The 23515-nt window shown below is 44.6% G+C and overlaps 1 protein-coding gene across 1 annotated transcript in view; it reads right to left on the bottom strand.

Annotated features, from left to right (window-relative positions):
* LOC129709364 (transmembrane protein 132C-like) overlaps positions 1-23515 on the bottom strand; it is a 775262-nt gene that overhangs the window by 9954 nt on the left and 741793 nt on the right. The window contains exons 7-8 of the mRNA XM_055655664.1: positions 20648-20921; positions 7179-7370 (exon numbers count right to left, since the gene is read on the bottom strand). Coding sequence (XP_055511639.1) covers positions 7179-7370; positions 20648-20921 — 466 coding nt within the window. The remainder of the gene's footprint in view (positions 1-7178; positions 7371-20647; positions 20922-23515) is intronic.

The following is a 23515-nucleotide window of genomic DNA, read 5'->3' as shown; positions in this document are numbered from 1 at the left end:
ATTATAAGAGCTCCTCACTCCCCTTACGGAAAAGTAAGTTATCCGTTGGTGATGTAGGTCACAGCTTGCGCGGAAGGGAATAAGTTGAATCTTTCACACTTTCCTCGGCGCTTCCTTGCCCAAAGAATTCTTCTGACCTCCGGCTGGTTTGATGGCCGTGCCTTTGATGAAATAATGTTCATTCACTTGAACCCCACAGCTGAATTTGTGAATTACAGGCATCGGCCAACAAATATAAGGGTTCAGCCTGAAGAAGGGTCCCGGCCTGAAGTGTCACCCATCCATGTTCTCTGGTGATGCAGCCTGACACCGTGTGTCTTTATTTTAGAGTTCCCTTGAAAGTTTCTTATTATTCATCATGAGCCTGTTACAATTCATTAAGTACTAGCAAAGATCATATTGGAACGATGACCTTAGGTGCAGAAGACAGAATCCCACTGATCCTGCGAATCAAAACTAATTGTCCCATGCATCACTTTAGTTTAGTTTATTATACCTTGTACTGAGGTGCAATGGAAAGCTTTTGTTATGTGCCTACCAGTCAGCAGAAAGACAATACATGATTACAATCAAGCCATTTACAGTGTATAGATACATGATGAGGGAATAACGTTTAATGCAAGGTAAAGCCAGTCAAGACCATTCAAAGATAATCCGACGGTCACCAATGAGGTAGATGGTAGTTCAACACTGCTCTCTAATTGTGGTAGGATGATTCAGTTGCCTGATAAAAGCAGGGAAGAAACTGTCCCTGAATCTGGAGGTGTGTATTTTCACACTTCTATACCTTTTGCCTGAGGGGGGAGGGGAGACAAGGGGGTGGTCAGGGTGAGACCAGAGAGTTGAACACTGTTGGAGTTAACTCTAATGGAATGGCATACTTTATTGTCACATGTGGCAAGTCACAGTGAAATTCTTTGCTGGCATACCCAAGGTATGCAAATAGTCTCCACATAAAGGGCACTGATAACGTTACAAAGTAACCCCATCGGCTCCTCCCCTATTCTCCCCCCTCCCGTGCTCTGGGTCTCCCCCCCCCCCCCCCATCTATCTCCTATCGGAGATGCATTGGGTAACCTCCCACCAATACTGGAAGTTGGACTCACTGATCTTTGACTAAACCAACTAGTTGGACTTCCTAACCCCAGACTGAACCATGGAGTATCTGCCCTCTCACAGACACTGGATGTTCAGCTCCTGACCTCTCAATGGTCCTGATATACTTATTTTTACGAGCCCAAACAATATCACAGTGAATTCAGTCTTCCCGAATTACATTGTAAGATTAGGAGTTTGATAAATACCCTTTGTTCTTTTTTTAAATCTTGCTTTTAGTTGGGTTGACAATCTACTTGTTCCTCAACTGTAACCCTTCTTTTGGGTCTTTGAGATGCGGGATGAATTGTTGTTCCATTGGGTTTGCTCTTTTCATTTCAATAATAGGAAAGAAATGTTGCTAATTAGCCTCTCAATGGTCTATATATTCTTCTATATATATATATATATGGTCTATATATTTTTTCACATTACATGGAAACCTTCATGGCTGAATGGAAATCAAGCTATCAAAATCAAGAGTATTTTGCTATGTCCTTTGTTTAATTGACCTTATTCCTACATGTTGCGATTTACTGCCACAATTTCTCAGCCAATTTTCTTAGGCCCCTGCCAAGTATGCTTTGGAGTTCATAAGAGATAGGAGCAGAATTAGGCCATTCGGCCCATCAAGTCTACTCTGCCGTTCAATCATGGCCCATGCAAGGCTAGTGAGATAAAGAGTCCTATTGTGTTTCTTTCAGTGCTCACCATAACTCCAATGTTTCCCCCACCCCACCACAAGCCATGAAGTGCCAGAGAAACTCAGGGGGTCAGGCAGCATCTGTGGAGGGAATGGATAGACGATGTTTTGTGTTGGGACCTTTCTTCAGACTGATTGTTGTCTGGGGGGGGGGGGGGAGGAGGGAGGAAGCAGAAAAGAGGTGAGGTGGGTCAAAGCCTGACAAGTGATAGGTGGATACAAGTTAGGGGGTGGATGTGTCAAAGGAGGCAAAAGAGTGTGAGATAAGGAGAGAATGGGAGTGAAAGGGAGTCTGTTGTGACTCCTTGATCACTTACCCGACCCATCTGCCAATCCAAACCCCTTCATCTATGTTTACCTTTCACTTGCCAGGCTTTGTTTTGCCCTCTCCACCCTTTTCCATCTTTCCTCTCCCGCTCCTACTACAATCAGTCGGAAGAAGCATCCCGACCCAAGCTCCCCAGATGCTGCCTGACCTGCTGAGTTCCTCTAGCACTTTGCGTTTTGCTCGAGATTCTAGCGTCCGCGGTTTCCTGTGCCTCCATTTTATGCCCCCTCCTTCCCCGTCTCCGCATTAACAAGACAGGTCATTAATTGTTGAAACTGATATTTTTCCCCTCAATTATGTGTTTAGTTTAGAGATACAGCGTAGAAACAGGCCCTTCGGCCCTCCGAGTCCATGCCAACCACCAATCACCCATACGCTAGTTCTATCCTACACATTAGGGACAATGTGCAGAAGCCATTTAGCTTATGAACCTGCACGTCTTTGGAATGATCTTAGGCTTCTCGATGAGAAAGCTTTAGTGTGGCCACATACAAGGATCTACTGGAATCTCCTTAAAGCCTGACCTCCAATGTTTATCTCCTCATCAACATTATAAAAACTGTTTGTGACAAATGTCTCCTCCAAGAAGCAACTATAACCCACTCTTTTGCTTCCTGCACAGTTACAAAACTTCTGGAGGGGAATTTTTGATACCTTTTCCAAAATACTTAAAACTAAATTGGACCCCAATATAAAACTGATCATATTAGGTATGTTCTAAGCTAAGGATATTTCAAAGACGTTTCCTCAACTATGGCCTAATAACGGCGAAAAAATGAATACTTAAATTTTGGAAACAGACAACAGTCCCCACAGTGAAGATGTGGATTACAGATCTGTCCAAGACACTACATTTGGAAAACATTCGGCTTGTCTTGGCGGAAAAAACAGATCAATTTCTTAAGACATGGATACCCTTTACTGAATTTTTACAACAATAGTATGGTGAAACACAAATTAAAATTTAAATCCGATGCTATGTCGGGTGAGGGGGGGGGGGGGGGGGGGGGGGGGGGGGGAGGGGGGAGAGGGGCAAGGTATATCTATCTTGTCTTATTCCTCTTTCTTTCTGCTGCATTGCTTTGGTATCTTAGGGGACTTTTTCTCATTCTTCTCTATTCTATCCTTCCACTTTTTCCTTTCTTCTCTTCTTGCTTTCCCTTTCTTTTCTTTTTTCCATTTTTTCAATTTAGGTTATAAGGTTAAAAATGAAGCTGTACAATAATTGTATAATTCTAGATGCCGAACGTCTTATCGTTGTACAATTGCTTCGAATAAAATTAAAAAAAAAAAAAAAAAAATGTTTTTAAAAAAAACATTACAAAAACAGGGTTCAGTTCAGTTTAGTTAATTGTCACCTGTACCGAGGTACAGTGAAAATCTTTTGTTGTGTGCTAACCAGTCAGCAGAAAAACAATATCAGCATGTTATCAGCATGTTAAGGCATTACCCCTTGTGGGAGCTTGTTGTAAACTAATTGCCTGCCAAAGTTCCTACGTTAAACTAGTGCCAACTCTTCGAGAGTACTCGTGTGCCTCAGAAACATCTTCTGTTGTGTAAGGTGCATTGAAACTAAAAATGCAAATCTTATTACTTTTCGGAAAGTTGAGAGCAAGCAAAATCTTTAACACAAAACCTTTTTTTGCTATGTTAAAATATTTGTCAGTGTTCACAGAAGAGTTCTTCATGACAAGTGCCAGATGCAAACGCTCCAAGGCAGAGGGTTACATTTTTTGGCTATGTTTACGTGACAGAGACAAAACAGATTGATTTTGGAACAAAGTCAAGGTCAGGGATCTCAGTACACAAGAAATGCCTCAAAGTCTCAATAGCTGTGGATATGAGTAATAGCTGCAGTCAATATTCCAATCTGTTTACTAGGTGGAGTGTGTTGCAAGTTAGTTTACAAATGAACTTGTCAACATTGGAAAACCTGATCCGGTGAGGATTTTTAGTCATGTGCATACCGAAGGCCAAAACAGAAACATGATCAGAAACCTAACGTTTCGGAAGCTCAATACTGTTATGTTATGTTAGGTTATGTATGTGGTCAAATTGCCATAAGGAACACTGCTGGGAATACTAGCGGCCCTTTTAAGAAATTAAAAATATATGAGCAATGCAAAAAGCACAAAACGAGGCCACCTCCTTGCATTTGGTTCCATTCTCTTGTTACCCTGACAGAATGCAAGAGGACAGAAATTGGAAAGAATAGGAAATGGGCATGATCTATTATTGCAAGTTTATATAAATACTGCATCAGAGACATTGGCTAAGTAGAATTGATTTTTTTCTCCATGCAATCTCTACCTCAGTAATGCACTCTAAATTATTAGCTGTTGTTTTCGAGGAATTGTTCACCAGGTTATTTTTCCTGTAATAGTGATCAGCTGCATGCAGTTGTATTCAACTGTGCTTTACTTTTTACTTTATGCTTTAGAGATACAGCGTGGAAATGGGCCCTTCGGCCCACCCAGTCCGCACTGACCAGCGATCACCCCGTACACTAGCACTATCCTACACACAAGGGGCAATTTACAATTTACAGAAGCCAATTCCTCTATAAATCTGTACGTCTTTGGAATGTGGGAGGAAACCAGAGCACCCGGAGAAAACCCACGTGGTCACAGGAAGAATGCACAAACTCCATACAGATAGCACCCATGGTCAGGATCGAACTGGGGTCTCTGGCGCTGTAAGGCAGCAACTCTACCGCTGCGCCATTGTACTGCCCTTAAAGGTAAAAGCTACCAAAGGCAACAAAAAATGTATTTCTCTACCCATGACCAGCAATTGAAATTGATAATTTTGCATGATTTATGGTTTATTATCTGGAATCTGTGCACAATTTAAGCCTTCTGAAAATAAGTTTAGACTCTAGGTGGAAGAGGAGTAAGCCTTGTTCTATATGGCTCTCATGAGTTACAATCCCATTGACGTTGGTCATAAGGGATTTAACAGACAGCTAAATCTCTGTTGCTAATTGACTAAATTAATATATAACCTGTAACTAACCAGAAATGAAATTAAAAAATAATTCACCCTGCATCGGAGATACTGAATTATATTCTAGAAAAAATGAGCACGGTTTCTGAAGTAATCCAAAAAGTCACTTTAAATCTTCATTCAAAACAACTACATTATTTTTCACTCGGCTGAATGCATCTGGGAAATGTTATTTGAATAATAGTACAGGTATATCAATAGGAAGAATGGACATATGAAAGCATGTGTCTAGTTTCTCCAGAAAAATTATTTCAAAATTACATACATATTAAAGTAACACACATTATTTGCAAGGTTTGTTTATGATAATTTATCTTCTATTTTAATCCACGTTGATATCCTAATTTTTATTTTGCTCTGTGTTTAAAAGGTTGTACGAGTCATCTGTCAGAATTGTTTAATCTCGTTCGATGTTCAGCCACCATAGCATTTAACTCGATTAATTTAGAGGTGCAGTGTGGAAAGAGACCCTTCGGTCTACCAGCAATCACCCGTACACTAGGGCAGCACAGTGGCAGAGCTACTGCCTCATAACAGCAGAGGCCCGGGTTCAATCCTGACTACAGATGCCGTCTGTACAGAATTTGTACATTCTCCCCGTGACTTGCGTGGGCTTTCTCCGGGTGCTCCAGTTTCCCCCCACACTCCACAGACATAGAGGTTTGTGGGTGAATTGACTTTGTTAAAATTGTAAATTGTCCCAAGTGTGTGTGTGTAGGATAGTGTTAGTGTGCGGGCATCGCTGGTCGGCGTGGACTTGGTGGGCCGAAGTGCCTGCACCTGGGCTGTATCTCTTTACAGAAGACAATTAACTTACAAACCTACATGTCTTTGTAATGTGAGGGGAAACTGGAGCACGCGGCGAAAACCCACGCGGTCACAGGGAGAACGTACAAACTCCGTATAGATAGCACCCATAGTTAGGATCGAACCTGGGTCTCTGGTGCGGTGAGGCAGCAACATTACCGTTGTGCCCAATAGATATTGTAATATCTTTCAAACAAAAAGGATTATAACCATGATTGCAGCAACTGTGTATTATTGTTTCCACTTTCTCTTCTCTTTCATTCCCTTTTCATTATCTACTTTAATCCTTCCTGTTCTCAGATGGACCATCTCTCTTTTGCAATTTACAGGCTGGAGACATTCACCACTAACCACAGTGCCATTAATCTGCCTTTCAAAAGGCCAGAGAGGTTAACATATGGCAGATGAGTATTTGTTGCAGGCACCCTTGCACAGTAAAACTCATTTCAGTATTGTGTGGGATTTCTGAAGTGGGTGAAGTGGCAGGCACAGTGGCGCAGCTAGTAGAGCTGCCACCTCACAGCACCAGAGACCCTGATTCGATCCTGACCTCGGCTGCTGTCTGTGTGGAGTCTGTACATTCTCCCTGGGACCACGTGGTCCGGTCTCCTCCCATATCCCAAAGACGTACGGGTTTGTAGGTTAAGTGGCCCTCTGTAAATTGTCCTGAATGTGCAGGGATTGAATGAGAACATAGGAAAGGGTAGACTAGTATGAAGGGATTTAGTTTAGCTTGGAGATACACCATGGAGACAGGCCCTTCGGCCCTTTGTGTCCAGGCCAACCATCAATCACCCATTCTCACTTTCTCATCTTTTCCTACACATCCCTCAGGGCAGTTTTGCACAAGCCAATTAGCCTACGGACTCATGTCTTTAATGATCAAAGTGTAGAAACATGGAACCGCAATGCTGGTCTCCAAAAAAAGACACAAACCAGTGGCTTAATTAGCGGGTCAGGCAGCATCCCTGCAGAACCCGGAGAGGTGACGTTTAGGGTCGGGATCCTTCTTCAGAGATCCGAAGTAGGGTCCCAACCCGAAATGTCACTTATCCATGTTCTCCAGGGATGCTGCCTGATCCGCGGAGTTACTCCAGCAGTTTCTGTTTATCTTTGTCTTTAGTGGTCGATGGTCGGCATGGACTTGGTGGGGCGAAGGCCCTGCTTCCATGCTGTATCTCTAAACTAAACAAAATTGGTCCAAATTGTGTTGGAAGGCAGAGAATTCTGAATGAATACCTGCTTTGCGGTGTGAAGCTGCTCTTTTGCGGTCGCCATGGCAGTGATGATACGGTTGCTACCGGGACTCAGTTGGAAGGAAAGGGAAAGTCCCGCCACGACCTGAATCCCGAGGTCGGTGACCGTCACCTTCTCATCGATGACCGTTATTGTTCTTTCGGCCAGGATAGAGTCAGACAGCGGCGACAGCACCTGCCAAATAAAGAGGTTTCAAAATGAAACATTCACACTCACAATCTACTGAACCCGACCAAACTCACCAAGTCTCAATTACCTTGAAACCGGCGCGTTGCGATACGATATGGTACTATACGATAGAACATTATTTATCCCAGGAGGGAAATTGATCTGCCAACAGTCATAAAAACACACGATACACAAAATTTTTTAATTTTGTTGTACATGGTTCATGTTACAATGACAATAAAGAAACTATTCTACATGAAATAAAAGTGACGAATGGAAACGATAGGGGATGTGGGGGGGGGGGGGGGGGGGGGGGGGGGGGAGAGGAGTAGGTCTCAGTCTACCCCACGACAGAAAGTGGGGGGGAAGTTGAACAGTTTGATAGCCACAGGGAAGCAGGATCTCCTGTGGCGTTCTGTCCTGCATCTTGGTGGAACCAGTCTGATGCTGAAGGTGCTCCTCATGTTGACCTGTGTGTCATGGAGGGGGTGAGCTTTGAATTGTATCATTCACAACTGACGTAAAGGTTATTAAAAACATATTTCTATGCATTTTGTAACACTTGGTTTTACAAACATTCTAGCACATGAGACATATTAGAGTACAGTGTGGAAACAGGCCCTTCAGCCCAAATTGCCCATGCCGACCAACATTGCCCCATCTACACTAGTCCCACCTGCCTGTGTTTGACCCATAGTCCTCAAAACCTGGCCTATCCACGCACCTGTCTAAGTTTTTCTTAATAGTTTCTGCCTCAACTATCCCCTCCGGCAGCTCAAACCTGTCAAATGTAACCGGACAATTAAAAGACATTTAGACAGGTACATGGATAGGGAAGGTTTATATGGGACTAGTGTACAAGGGGCATCTTGGTTGACATTGGGCGAGAGGTGGCAATGCAGAAGATGCCTCTGCCAGGTCTGACTGATACCACTATTAGAAAGTGGGATTTCCATGGAGATGCAGAAACAAGGAACTGCAGATGCTGATTTACAAACAAAGACACAAAGTGCTGGAGTAACTCAGCGGGTCAGGCAGCATCTCTGGAGAACATGGACAGGTGACGTTTTGGGTCAGGACCCTTCTTCAGACTCATAGGTGACGTTTTGTGTTGGGACCCTTCTACAGACTCCATGTTCTCCAGAGATGCTGCCTGACCTGCGAAGTTACACCAGCACTTAGTGTGTGCGTTTTTTTCTCCATGGAGATGTGTGGGTATGGGAGGAAACCGAACACCTTGGGGAAAACCCACGCAGGTCATGGGGAGAACGTATAAACTCCGTACAGACAGCACATGTAGTTGGGATTGAATCCTGGTCCAGTGCTGTAGGGCAGCAACTCTACCTCTTATTGCTTACTAGATTTATTAATACCTAACTTCTTTTATGGATTTATATGTCAGTCGCTGTATGTCTTTTCAAGGACCAACTTGGCAAGTCACTTTTTAATTGTTGTTTAGTTTAGGTTGGAGACACAATGTGGAAACAGGCCCTCTGGCCCACCGAGTCCATGCCGACTGACAATCACCCCATACACAACTCCTATCCTACACACTGGGGGGGAACTTACAGAAGCCAATTTAATTTAGAGATACCGTCTCTTCTGTCCACTGAACCCGCGCCAACCAGCAATCACCCCATACACTAGCTCTATCGTACACATTAGGGACAACGAGCAGAAGCCTTACAAACCTGCACGTCTTTGGAATGTGGGAGGAAACCGGAACGCCCGGAGACAACCCACACAGTCACAGGGAGAATGTACAGACAGCACCTGCGATCAGGATCTGTGAACCTGGGTCTATGGCACTGTAAGGCAGCAACTCTACAGCTGCGCCACCATGCTGGTCCCACAAATTTTAAAATTCTATAAAAAATAAGCCTCATTTTGTTTGGTCTTTGCTCATTGTTAGTCTCTTGCAGGGGTGGGAGATTGCAACCTTCACGTGGTCCACCCTGTTTCGACTAATGCAATCAACCCGACGTGCACAAACAAATAGATCAAATAGAACAAGTTGCCCTACAACTTTAGGCTGTGCTGTGATCGCCATACGCAAGAAGAAGATGCCTCTTGCAATCTGCCCCATCTACGCTAGTCCCACATATCTGCATTTGGTCCATATTCCTCTAAACCTATCCTATCCATGTACCTGTCCATATCTAGTTCTATGTCCATTCACAAACTTGGAAACAGACTGTGCTTTGTACTTGAGAAGGTGGTGAGGGAGGAATTGCAGGAACAGGCGTTGCACCTCCTGCTGTTTTAGGAGAAGGTACCAGCGGTCGAGAGACCTAAACAGTGCTTCCAGCCGGGCAACAATTCACATGTGACACGGTGGCACAGTGGCTACTGCCTTACAGCGCCAGAGACCCGGGTTCGATCCCGACTATGGGCGGTGTCTGCATGGGGTTTGTACGTTCTCCTCATGACCTACGTGGGTTTTCTCCGAGATCTTCGGCTCTTACTCCCACACTCCAAAGACGTACAGATTTGTAGGTTAAATGGCTTGGTATAAGTGTAAATCGTCCCTAGTGTGTGTAGGGTAGTGTTAGTGTGCGGGTATGGCTGGTCAGTGCGGACTCGGTGGGCCAAAGGGACTGTTTCCGCGCTGTATCTCTGAACCAAACTAAACTGAAGAAGGGTCTCGATCCGAAGTGTCATTCATTCCTTCTCTTCAGAGATGCTGCCTGTCCGGCTGAGCTACTCCAGCTTTTTGTGTCTATCTAAACTAAACATGCACCTGTTGCAACCTTGTCTACTGCATTCAGTGCTCGTGATGTGGCCCGCTCCACATTGGTGAGACCAAGCGCAGACCAACTATGCTTCACCCACGTTTAGTAGATGCGCAGTACGTATGCATGGATGCTAGGCTTAGTGATGATGGTCAGGATTCAACTTTAAGGCAAACCTTTCTCAGTTCCACAACATTAGTATTTAGGGCAGACAGTAATGGATTAATTATGCATAGCTCTCAATATCTTACTTTTCTTCGACGTACAATCTTTCTTGTAAAAGCATGAATAACGAATAACAATTTAATTACATTCCCATCATAAATGCACAGTAGGCAAATGAGTCAGAGGACATTTAATTACTGAATATAAGATAAGTGGGAAGCTTATTGTCCGTAGATACATTATTTATCACGAGCTTTTGTTCTCCATCTTTAAAACATTTTCGAGTTTCAATGTGACCTGTTATAAAACTGTTGCAATGTATATTTTGCTACTGTCACTAACAGTTCAAAAAAGATTCCTAAAGGAACATTGTTGAGACATTCAATTGAACAATGCCTATAGCCTTGGCATTTATACTAGTTCCCTCAGGAACAGCTAGCGTACACTTCATATGGCACACAGACTGACATAAACCTATTTCCCCCTGCAAAATGGACCCATTAATATCAAACTAGTAATTAAAAGCCTCACTTGGAAATGTCAGGTTCCTCTGGTGCAGTGTGTTGAAACAATTTTTTGCAAGATGCCGGCCAAGGTGGCTGACAGATATATTGCTGCATAAGCACAGGCCCAAACTCCCTCTTGGTCTCGAAGCAGTGTAATATTGTGTGGAAATGTCATTCAATGTCACTCGATTTAATCTTTAAGGACAGAAAGAGCTACAGTGACCAGCGATTCTCAAAGCCATCAGAAACATGCCATAAATCATCTTTAATGCTGCAGATGGAGGGACTGGAGCTTTCGGATAAATGCCCAGACTTGATGATTCAGCTCCACATCCATCAGTTATTATAGCATTAGGTTTTCTGACCATCTGAAACAATAACCCAGAGAATAATAGGCTTACATCGCTCAACTCAAAACATTGAGGTTAGAGTCACAGGGAGATGCTGCTTTGAACGAGACCCTTCAGCCCATCTATTGACCACTCGTTTATCTCAATCCTACATTAACTTGCTGAGGGAATTCGCCCATTGATCCATTCAACTATAACTGGACTGTAATCATTAACCAGACTGCATCATCATGCACAAAATGCTGGAGTAACTCAGCGGGACAGGCAGCATCTCTGGAGAGAGGGAACGGGTGACGTTTTGGGTCGAGATCCTACTTCAGATTGGGATGAAGGGTCTCGACCCGAAAAGTCACCCATCCCTTCTCTCCAGAGATGCTGCCTGTCCCGCTGAGTTACTCCAGCATTTTGTGTCTATCCTTCTTATCCAGCCGTTTCAAGAATGAGTGTAGGGCCAGGAAGATGGCATCAGTCGTGGACCTGTGGTGGAGGGTGGAGTGGATCAAGGTTGCTTGGTAGGCGTGTTTCAATGTGTTCCACGACCAATATGTGTAACCATAAACAGAACTATTAATTATTGAGTAAAGGAGTTATTATAGTTATTATTATTCAGTGATTTTAATTCAGGATCATTATTTAGTATTTCGCCAAGTGTGAAGCAGACCACTTTGTGACCGGATTTCCCCCAATATTGTCTAATAATTGGTCTGTATCTGGAGTGAGCTTCTGGAGGAAAGCACAAACAATTATAACTTATAAGACACTTGGACAGATACATGCATAGGAAGGGTTTAGCAGGCTATGGGATGACTGCAGGCGAATGGGACTAGTCCAGTATACCGACTTGGCCAACATGGGCAAGATGGGCTGAAGGGCCTGTCCAATACTCCCATCACTGTGGCCAGCATCTAACTGCTGTTGGATGATTCCAATGGTCAATATCCACATTGCAAATGTGTTTGTGAAATTACCAAAAATCTACATTTGAGACCATAGGGCATAGAACAGTATAGAAGACAAACACCAAAAACTGGAGCAACGCAGCGGGTCAGTAGCACCTCTGGAGAAAAGGAATAGGTGAAGTTTCAGGTCGAGACCCGTCTTCAGACTGAGAGTCTGGGTAAAGGTGAACGAGAGGTATAGATGGTACTTTGGAGAAATGGATGGAAGATCTGCAAAAAGCACCAGTAATCAAGGAAATGCAGGGTACACAATAGGCCATTCCTCCCTACACTTGGAACAGTATTGAACAGGGACAGGAACCCTTCGGCCCACAATGTCTGTCCGAACATGGTGCCACGACCTTCTTATCTGGCTGCACATGCTCCATATCCCTCCATTCCCTGCATACCCATGTGCCTATCCAAAAGTCTCTTAAATGCTGCTATTGAATTGCAAACAAAGTTAGCAAATCTTTGTGAATGTACTTCCAACAGCAGTGGTTATTTTATTCAGAGGCACTTTTATGTCTAGGGATAATGCTGCATTTATAAATCAACATCCTGACACTGTGTTTCGCTGCGAATTAAAATCACGCGGGCCCGATCTATATCATCTAAATGATTAAACAGTGGTAAAGAAATGTTCACTGATTACTGGGCCAACGAAGGAGAAAAATACAATACATTTAAAATCCAGAATGGAGAATACTGTAACTGCTCCCCTTTCTCCAAAGCAGATATTCCGCAGGACATTCCCAGATAGAGTGGATCTGGAGAGAATGTTTCCAGAGGTAGGAGAGTCCAAGACCAGAGGGCACAGCCTCAGAATAAAAGGACGAACATTTAGAATAGAGACGAGGAGGAATTTCTTTAGCTGGAAGGCGGTGAATCTGTGGAATTCATTGCCACAGACAGCTGTGGGGACCAAGTCATTGGGTATTTTCAAAGCGGAGAAATATGGGTTCTTGATTAGTAAGGGCATCGACGTTTATGGGGAGGAGGCAGGAGAATGGGGTTGAGAGGGAAAGGTAGATCAGCCATGATCGAATGGTAGAGTAGACTTGATGGGCCAAATGACCTAATTCTGCTCCTATTAAGTCTTATGGTCTTATGGACAGTTTGAGGATAGAGATTAAAATCTGGAATACTGTATATTCTTCTTGATGGCTGATAATCAAAATGGAGGAAATTGGGAAGGAAAATGATAACTTCAAACTCATGAACCACCAATTGACAATGAGCATAGGTGTTGCACTATCCAGCACAAATTGGTTCCATCACAGAGAAAGGATGTCAAGATCCTCTTCCTTCCTGACACACCCATGCAGTAGATAATACCCTGCCCAGCACATTGTGTGTAGTGGGCAACAAACCATCATAACAGCACCACAGGGGTGGCATGGTGGCGCAGTGGTTGGGTTCAACGATAAGATTGCTGCCTTACAGTGCCTGGCAGCCAGGTTCAATCCTGACGATGGGTGCTTTCTGTATGGAGTTTGTATGTTCTCCCCGTGACCAGCGTGGGTTTTCTCCGGGCGCTCCGGTTTCCTCCCACATTCCAAAGATGTGCAGGTTTGTAGGTTCATTGGCTTTTGTAAAATTGCACCTAATGTGTAGGATCAAACTAGTGTGCAGGGGATCGCTGGTCGAGGTGGGCTTGGTGCATCTGAGGGCCTGTTTCCACGCTGTATCTCCAAGCTAAACTAAACTAAACAACACAACACTCCCAATATGACTGTGCGTAAGAAGCTATTTATATTCCACTACTCATCCACCAGACATTGACGACAATGGTATTACGACACAAGTTCTCTATCTGAACATTGAGACGTTCTCTGTGTCAGGCTATCAAATATTCCTCCTTAATTTAGATGAAAACATGCATAAAAACAGTCAAAAAAGTTGAACATGAACAACAACAGTAAAAACTAGCATTTTCTTATTTACAAATTCTATCAGATGGCTTATTAGTCAATGTGAACAGCAACAGTGAATACACAGAAACTTCACCAGTAGATGGTGATATCTCATCTACACAAGATGAAACATAAAACCGCAGTAGATGGAAATCTAAGCCAGTGCTTCTCAAACTATTTCAGTGTCATTCACCCTTGAGTCTCTATCACAAAATTTAATTCACCCTCGACTAAATTTTCTTATGTTTTTTGGTAATTTTTGTCATTCTCCCTCGTGTATAATTATATCTATAATTTATTTTGTCACACGAGCAAAAAACATAAATTAACTAATTTCTTAAGTGTTTATTTTATTCAACTTTTTGATCATCCTAAAAATATGTAAATAAAACTAGGAGTGAAAAAAAAAGTTTAATTGCCGCTGGAGTTGGAAAATCATTCTATTAGAATGATTAAAAAAAACATTCCAATGTCTCAACACTGGGCTTCAGCCCCATTCTATCCTTTCGGGCTTTGATTACTGCAGTTTTTTTCTTGGAAAGCTAGCTCAAAGAACCATGGTAGACAAAAATGCTGGAGAAACTCAGCGGGTGGGGCAGCATCTATGGAGCGAAGGAAATAAGCAACGTTTCGGGTCGAAACCCTTCTTCAGAAATAGGCAACATTTCGGGTCGAAACCCTTCTTCAAAAAAACCATGGAGTAGGTGATTTAATATATTAGTGTCCAACTAATATAATTTTCTATAACTCTCCCTGAGGAAAACTCACAATAACACCAAATCCAGTGTTGCCATTTATAAATCTATGATCCCACTAGCTCGTCTGGTCTTCCCTAAAAGATTATATTACAGTAAATTTGGGAAATATCCTGCTGCTTTGAATTTAGAAAACCATAGTCGAGAGAAATAAACATATCAAATTTCCAGCTCCAATAAGAGCTTACAAACCACTTTAATGGCAATGCCTTTTTTAAGTATGCAAAAAAAATCTATAAATATCTTAATAAATTAAGTCATTCACCCTTCTTTCACCCCTCTAGTTTCATTCACCCCAAAATAATTTCATTCGCCCCTGGGTGAACAATTCACCAGATTAAGAAGCACCGATCTAAGCTACAAATAAAACTAAAATGCTCAAAGTATCTAACAGTTCAAGCAGCATCTGCTGAGAGTAAACCAGATTTGTTCTTTCACTGTTGACCTGAACAGGGAACATGGAACTGGAACTGGCCATTTGGCCCATAATGTCCGTGCTGGACATAATGCCAAGATAAATTAACTTCATCTGCCTATCCTTATGCTGAATAAAAGCCTCTTAAATGCCACTATCATATATCTCCTTCCACTATCATCCCTGGCACCATGTTCCAGGCACCCATTGGTCTTGGTGTAAAAATGAGCCTATCTCAAAGCCTCTTAAACACTACTATTGTAGCAATGTTTCCATGCTGTTTCTCTAAACACTAAAATACAACTAAACAGTATTAAGCTTGGTTTTCAATAAACATAAGTGTGTTCCGACATGCCTGTCCAACTGCTGGTGCCTATATGGTTATTTCTGACATTTTTTTACTTCATTTCACCTGTTGTCATCTTTGTCCGATCTTTCCCAATCCGTATTGACATCCCTGGCAAGTGGTAAGGCGCTTGGCTCACAATTGTTTGAATTTATTTGTTTTGAGAACTACAGCAAATTCAGTCTGAATTAACGTCTTTCCATGGTACATCACAAATAACTCTGGACGACTATTTGGAGTGAAACTCACACTCAATTTTGAAACTGCTGCATCAGACATAGATTTCTAATTCAGAAGTAAAGGACTGCAGGTAGACACAAAAAGCTGGAGTAACTCAGCGAGGTCAGACAGCATCTCTGGAGAAAAGGAATAGATGACGTTTCAGGTCGAGTCCTTCTTCAGTCTTGACCCAAAACGTCACCTATTCCTTTTCTCCAGAGATGCTGTCTGACCCCGCTGAGTTACTCCAGCTTTTTGTGTCTATCTTCGGTTTAAACCAGCATCTGCAGTTCCATCCTACACGTAAAGAACTACAGATGTTGGTTAATACATAAAAAGACACAAAGTGCTGGAGTAACTCAGCAAGTCAGGCAGCATCTCTGGAGAACATGGACAGGTGACATTTTGGGTCGACAACTTTCTTCAGACTTGCCAGGTTTTGACCCGCCCCTACCTCACTATTCCAGCTTTCTCTTTCCTATTCCAGTCTGAAGAAGGGTCCCACCAAGAAATGTCACCAATCGAGCCTGAAGAAGGGTCCTGACCCAAAATGTCACCTATCCATGTTCTCCAGAGATGCTGCCTTATCTGCTGAGTTATTGTGTTCTTTTAAAATTATAATCATAATGTTTATTGTGAAATTAGATATAATTCCATTTAGACAAGTACATGGATAGGAAAGGTTTAGAGGGATATTGGCCAATTGCAGGTAAATGGACCTAATCCAGGTAGGCACTATGCCAACATTGATGACTTGGGCTGAAGGGCCTTTAGACTTTAGAGATACAGTATGGAAACAGGCCCTTCGGCCCACCGAGTCCTCGCTCACCAGCGATATCCCCATACACTAGGACTATCCTACACACTAGGGACAATTTACAATTAACAGAAGCTAATTAACCTACAAACCTGTAAGTCTTTGGAGTGCGGGAAGAATTTCCACACTCTGCCTACAGAGAAAGCCAACACTACCACTGTGTCACTGTTTCCATGGCCTGTTTCTGTGCTTTATAACTCTAGCATTCTATGACTCTAATTTTTCACAGAACCTTTTGCTGTCAACTCAGAATAATATTTGCAGGTAATGAATTTAACACTGGATTCGTGACATCAGTCAGTGAAGTTCTAGAGAGTTAATAAGATGGGGCCTAGTTTTTATGACGTCTTCAGGAGGAAGGAACAAGTGCAAGAGTTGCTGTTGATAAGATGTGACGTTTCAGGTCATGACCCTGCTTCATACTGAAAGTCAGTCTGAAGAAGGGTCTCGACCTGAAACATCACCTATTCCTTTTCTCCAGAGATGCTGCCTGATCTGCAGAGTTACTCCAGTGTTTTGTGTCCATCCTTTCCATGTATTCAATCCAAAACTCAACTGAAAGAATCTGAAGTACCAGCAGTGAACAACACCAGCAGAGAGGTGGAGGGGTCATGAGGTGAACCGAGAGATCTTTCATCTGCAGGACTATTTTGACTGTCACAAGTCTAATGATCACTTCAAGATGGTGGAAGGTGAAGGGGAGAGTCAACAGCTGTGAATGGTCTTCAAACCCACCTCCCATGCACTAAGAAAGTGTCCAAAAGGTCGATGATTGACTTGAGAAGTAGGACGTGTTGACGTTGGTGCAAGGAACCCGAGGGGCAGCTGCTGAAGGTGTGTTTGTGATGCCTCGTATTGGGAGCTGGAGGAGCCAACTGCGGGTGGCCCTACAGCAGCCGGGTGAGCGGGTGGATCGCGCACCGTCTGTGGCCGCTGTGGAGGGCAGCGGTAGACGGAACAAATGGCATCACACTGAATGCCAAGGGCATGGCATCGAACCAAGGGCACGGCAGTAGATTTGCTACCTTACAGCACCAGACAACTGCGTTCAATCCCGACTTCAGAGCTGTTTGTACACTCTGTCTGTGACTATGTGGGTTTCCTCCAGGTGCTCTGGTTTCGTCCCACACACCAAAGACGTGCAAGATTGTAGATTAATTGGCTTCTGTAAATTGTCCCAAGTGTGTGGGATAGTGCTAGTGTGCGGGGTGATCGCTGGTTGGTGTGGACGCAAGGTGTCACCCAAGTGACCCCTACTTCAATGATCTAATGCTGCTGGGACACCAAGCCTTATCTGAGATATCTAAAAAATTGCATCTCTCCTTAGGCCTTGCTTGGACATTTTAGTCATGCAAGTTAGCTCCAGAACCTGCTGATACTTTGTATGCTGTTCCAGAAGAAGATTTAACACATTACTGTATGGTATGATTCAGAACAAGCATTTCTTCCTGTCCCCTGCACATGTGACAGTAAATAAATCATCGAATCCATTGGTCATCTTGAATTGACTAGGCTACATCTAATGATGATGCAAGCACAGAACAGTTCACTAAAGTTTTAGTTTTAGAGATACAGTGTGGAAACCTAGTCCATGCGGACCAACGACCACCCGTAAGCTACGCACTAAGGAGAATTTACAGAAGCCAATTAACCTGCAAACCTGCTCGTCTTTGGAACGTGGGAGAAAAGCCCTGCAGCCAGAGGGCGAACGTACAAACTCCGTACAGGCAGCACCTGTAGTCAGGATCGAACCCGGGTCTCTGGCGCTGTAAGGTAGCAACTCTACCACTGCACCACCGTGCCGCCCCTTGATCAGTGATAATAATAGGATTACACCAAATAAATGGACCTCAAGAAGCCCTCTGGACCAATTTATCAAACAGAATTCTGTAGCGGGAAACATGGAATCAAACAGAGATAATACTGCTAATTTGATACAAAAAACTGCATCCATTGCACTAATTTGGCTACTAATTTCCTAAGTGTATTAGTTTGAAGATTGTACAACCTTTTGTCATTCATGATGATAGTTAATTGATTAATTGAAAAATGCAGAATGGAAATAGGCCCTTCGAAACAGGTCCACGCCGACCACTAATTCTATGTAATCCCACTATCCCCTCCACTCCCTACACACCAGGAGCAATTTACGGAGGCCAATTGACCTACCAGCCCGCATATCTTTGGGATGTGGGAGGAAACCGGAGAACATAGAAACATAAAATGTAAGTGTAAAAGTAAGCCATTCAAGCCGGCACCGCCATTCAATATGATCATGGCTGATCATCCAGAATCAGTATCGTGTTCCTGCTCTTTCCCCATATCCCTTGATTCCATTACCCCGAAGAGCTAAATCTAACTCTCTCTTGAATACATCAAGTGAATTGGCCTCCACTGCCTTCTGTGGCAAAGAATTCCACAGATTCACAACTCTGGGTGAAAAAGTTTTTCCTCATCTCAGTCCTAAAAATGTTTTTCCTCATCTCAGTCTTAAGGGAGGATATCCACTGGGAGGAATGTGCAAAGCCTCACATGGGCAGCACCCGAGGTCAGGATCGATCCGGGGTCTCTGGTGCTGTGAGGAGCACCTGGACAAAACCCACTCGGTTGCAAGGAGAACGTACAAATTCCATAATGACTGCACCCGGAGAAAATAGGTGCAGGATTGAACCCGGGTCCCTGACACGTTGAGGCAACGGCTCTACCAGCTGTGCCGTTCTGCTGCCAAATGAAATTCAATTGAAAAATAAATTGCATTTCAACATAAAACATTTACCCAGTTACTGTAATCGAACTGACTGCTTTGCAGTCGCTGTATCAATCAGCAATTATCTTATTATTATTCTCTGGTTGTTGTTACTTTCTAAAGGAATGAAACCTCTCAGGAGCCAGTCAATCATGCAGAAACATAACGCAGGGTATTTGGAATGCAGTGCAGCAGTGTTCAATGACAGACTGAATTCTCTGAGGGAGCTTTCTCTGGAACATGCAGTACTGAATGGCAGGGAGAAACCAGTATCAATGCCAAACTCAGCCGTGGGCCAGGGTTAATGCATCTACACGGGCGGCACAGTGGCGCAGCGGCAGAGTTGCTGCCTTCAAGCGCTGGAGATCCAGGTTCGATCCTGACGATGCTTCCTGTCCGTACGGAGTTTGTACGTTCTCCCTGCGACTGTGTGGGTTTCCTCCGGGTGCTCCGGTTTCCTCCCACACTCCAAATACGTGCGGGTTTGTAGGTTGATTTGCTTCTGTAAATTGTAAATCGTCCCTGGCATGTAGACAATAGACAATAGGTGCAGGAGTAGGCCATTCGGCCCCTCGAGCCAGTACCACCATTCATTGTGATCACGGCTGATCATCCCCAATCAGTACCCCGTTCCTGCCTTCTCCCCATATCCCCTGACTCCGCTATCTTTAAGAGCCCTATCAAGCTCTCTCTTGAAAGTATCCAGAGAACCAGCCTCCACCGCCCTCTGAAGAAGAGAATTCCACAGACTCACAACTCTCTGTGTGAAAAAGTGTTTCCTCATCTCCGTTCTAAATGAGGACCCCCTTATTCTTAAACTGGGGGCCCCTGGTTCTGGACACCCCCAACATCGAGAACACGTTTGCTGCCTCTAACGTGCCCAAACCCTTAATATTGTAGGATAGTGTTACCGTACGGGATGATAGAAAGCAGAGAGAGATAGGTTCTTGATTAGTACGGGTGTCAGGGGTTATGGGGAGAAGGCAGGAGAATGGGGTTAGGAGGGAGAGATAGATCAGCCATGATTGAATGGCAGAGTTAGATAGATAGATCCTTTATTGTCATTCAGACCTTACGGTCTGAACGAAACTATGTTGCCTGCAGTCATACACAGAATCAATAATAACAAAACATACAATAAACACCAATTAAACATCCACCACAGTGAGTTCACCAAGCACATCCTCACTGTGATGGAGGCAAAGTCTTAGTTTCCATCTCTTCCCTCCTTGTTCTCCCTCTGCGCTGAGTAGACTTGATGGGCCAAATGGCCAAATTCTGCTCCTATTACTTATGACATGATCGCTGGTCGGCATGGACTCGGTGGGCCTGTTTCCGTGCTGTGTCTCTAAAATCTAAAGGATGGGTCAGACCATACCTGAATGGTGGCCATTCCGAGCTCCTGTCCGCTCAGGATCCTCCCGCCCTCCAGCTTTGCGATGCGTGGATTGTCCATTTTCAGGAAGTCGGTGACCAGGTCTGTGATGTCGGCCTGCCAGTCGTTGCCCAGCATGTAGACCAGCTGCCCACCCGGGTCCAAGGTCTCTGCCACAAACTGTGTGAGGACCCTCACCATGGCACGCTGGTACTGAAGGGTGCACCCTCTCCCTTTCTTCTCGTCATCATCTTCATCTTCGCTATCCCGTGTCGGCCTAAAAGAAAACATCAACACTTATTTTTATAGGGACAAGGAACCGCAGATGCTTGTTTACCAAGGAAAGACACAAAGTGCTGGAGTAACTCAGCAGGTCAGAAAACGTGTGCAAGAAGGAACTGCAGATGCTGGTTTACAGGAAAGATAACATCTCTGGAGAACATGGACAGGTGATGTTTCGATTTGGGACTTATCTTTATGGGCCTGTTCCACCTAGGCGATTTTTCAGCGGACTGCCGGCGACTGTTAAGTTGCTGGCAGTCGCCCGAAAAACTAAGATCTGGAATGGCGACTGTCAGAGTGGAACACACATAAATACATCGCAAAGGCGGGGGCCAGGGCAAGTGGGGGAGCGCTGCCTGAAATTCACACGGTGCAAAGCCAAGGTGATACAGACACACACCGCAATGAACAGGAAGGTTGGCGCTGTAATTAAGATGGCTTGCACAGTGTACGGTAAGTCCTTTAAAAGAGGGGAGAAGGGGGGAGAGATGGGGAAAAGGAGTGGAGCCAACTTTTAAGAAGCCAGACAACTTTTAAATAAGCCAGAGATACACAGCTGTGAAGTTCGGCGGACATTTAATATTACCGGTCGGTTATCCTTGGTTCTGAAAACTCCTGCTTATGTTTTTTCCCCCATTTTCCCCAATGAAAATGCCTGGTCAGCAAAGGCGATTAACTAAAACAACCTACGATTATCTCGACTACCCACAACTACATGGCGACTCCACTACAACTGCACCTACAACTCCAGGATTATCGATTTTCTCCATGGCGACCAATTTTTGGTCGCAGAAAATGTTTCAACATGTTGAAAAATTAGCTGCGACCATACTGAGGCCACGACTAGTTCCCAGAATGCGGGAACTCCTCGCGACCATGAAGGAGACTCACCAGAGACCACCAGCGAACATGTGGCGATCGCAGAGAGTCCTACACTCGCCTAAAACGTTGCCAAAGTGGGACAGGCCCATCAGTCTGAAGAAGGGTCCTGACCCAAACATCACCTATTCATTTTCTCCAAGCAGGGGCGGAAAACCCAGGGGGGCCAGAGGGGACACGTCCCCCCCATGTTTTGAGAGGTGGGCGACATCCCCGCCGGGTTAACCTGCCTGGACTTGTGGGAAATATGGCCAGCGCGGAGAAGCAGCGCTGGTATCCCGTCAGTCCAGGCAGGGCTGTAGTTAACCCGGTGAGGCAGGCAGTTGAGCTGCATTTAGCGCTGGATTGAGCCTCCGAAGCCTCGCGCGCGTGTGAGTGTGCACAGGCGCGTGCGGCCGCCAAAAAATTGTGTCCCCCATTCCCTCCATGTTTTGATAGTGAGTTCCGTTCTTGTCTCCAAGGATGCTGCCAGACCAACTATGTTACTCCAGCGTTACACAAAAAAGCTGGAGAAACTCAGCGGGTGCAGCAGCATCTATGGAGCGAAGGAAATAGGCAACGTTTCGGGCCGAAACCCTTCTTCAGACTGATCGGGGGGGGGGGGGGGCGGGGACAAGAAAGGAAAAAGGAGGAGGAGCCCGTAGGCTGGGGGATGGGAGGAGACAGCAGGGGGACTGAGGAAGGGGAGGAGACAGCAAGGACTAACAAAATTGGGAGAATTCGATGTTCATGCCCCCGGGATGCAGACTCCCCAAACGGAATATGAGGTGCTGTTCCTCCAATTTCCGGTGCTGCTCGCTGTGGCCATGGAGGAGACCCAGGACAGAGAGGTCGGAGACGGAGGGGGAGGGGGAGTTGAAGTGCTGAGCCACCGGGAGGCCAGCTTGGTTATTGCGGACCGAGCGGAGGTGTTCGGCGAAACGATCGCCCAACCTCCCCTTGGTCTCACCGATATAGATCTGCTGACATCTAGAGCAGCGGACGCAATAGATGAGATTGGAAGAGATGCAGGTAAACCTCTGTCGCACCTGGAACGACTGCTTGGGTCCTTGAACGGAGTCGAGGGGGGAGGTAAAGGGACAAGTGTTGCATCTCTTGCGGTTGCAAGGGAAAGTGCCCGGGGAGGGGGTGGTACGAGAGGGAAGGGAAGAATTGACAAGGGAATGTTACTCCAGCACTTAGTTGTGACTTGAAGAAGGATGCACAGATACAGCCTTGTAAGATGCAACAGAAATAATACTGCTAATGTGGTAGGAAAATTGCATCCATTGCACTAATTTGGCTGCTAATTTCCCGAGTGTATTAGGTTGAACATGATACAACCTTTGAGTCATTCAACATGATATTTAATTGATTGATCGAGTGAGTGAATGACAGATACAGCATGGAAACAAGGTCATTGGCTCACCGAGTCAACGCCAACCATTGATCACCCGTTCACACCAGTTCTATGTTATCCCACTTTCTCATCCACTCTAATTCCACATCAGGGGCAATTTTACAGAGAACAGTTAACCTACAAACACGCACATCTTTGGGATGTGGGAGGAAACTGGTGCACCCGAAGGAAGCAGTGACCGAGAGAACGTGCAAACTCCACAAGGACAGCAGCCGAGGTCAGGATCGAAGCCGGGATCTGGCGCCTTGAGGCAAATGGCTCTACCAGCTGCGCCACCGTGCCGCCCACAAATCAGAGTGTATTTCAACAGT

Source organism: Leucoraja erinacea, chromosome 25 (genome assembly GCF_028641065.1).
Source record: "Leucoraja erinacea ecotype New England chromosome 25, Leri_hhj_1, whole genome shotgun sequence".
In the NCBI taxonomy this organism is placed as follows: Eukaryota; Metazoa; Chordata; class Chondrichthyes; order Rajiformes; family Rajidae; genus Leucoraja; species Leucoraja erinaceus.
Note: the sequence above shows the minus strand (reverse complement) of the source record. Positions and strands in the feature narration are given on the sequence as shown.